Source organism: Mizuhopecten yessoensis, unplaced genomic scaffold (genome assembly GCF_002113885.1).
Source record: "Mizuhopecten yessoensis strain PY_sf001 unplaced genomic scaffold, ASM211388v2 scaffold671447, whole genome shotgun sequence".
In the NCBI taxonomy this organism is placed as follows: Eukaryota; Metazoa; Mollusca; class Bivalvia; order Pectinida; family Pectinidae; genus Mizuhopecten; species Mizuhopecten yessoensis.
The window spans coordinates 1-444 of NW_018457653.1; the positions used below are offsets into that span (position 1 = coordinate 1).

At 49.1% G+C, this 444-nt stretch overlaps 1 protein-coding gene across 1 annotated transcript; it reads right to left on the bottom strand.

Moving 5' to 3' along the window:
• Window positions 1-7: 7 nt before the first annotated feature.
• Window positions 8-438, bottom strand: LOC110440656 (von Willebrand factor-like; the record flags this gene model as incomplete). The annotated part of the gene is made up of 1 exon (XM_021483821.1): window positions 8-438. A coding segment is annotated over exon 1 (329 nt), but the record flags the coding sequence as incomplete, so codon positions are not given.
• Window positions 439-444: the final 6 nt, after the last annotated feature.

Consider the following 444-nt stretch of genomic DNA (forward strand, 5'->3'; position numbering starts at 1 on the left):
CGTGAACAGGTAGGTTCCGTCATCTTCGTTTCTCTCTGCTGCCCGAAACGCCTCATACCTGTCTGTGCTTTCGTCATTTCCGGTGATCAAAAGAATATAGTTCCTAGCAAAGTCTCTGTCTCCATTGTTGGGTCTAAACATCCGGGTCCTAACATACTCCAGGGCATCTGCAGTGTTAGTTTCGCCTGCCTGGTACCGGACATTGTCAATAGCAGCCACAACTCCGTCTCTGGTCAAGTAATCATCCAGTTGGTTTTGCACTGCTTGGTCAGTACTATACCTGAGGAGACCGACTCGGAATTTTTCGTTGTCTATGCTGAGTCGACCTGCAACCATCTTGGCGTAATTGCGGATCCATTCGAATGTCTCTGGTGTTACTGATGAATCCAGCACTATGACAAGATCGAAGGCTCTTGGTGGTGGTGTGGGAGCCGGTGTAGTGGT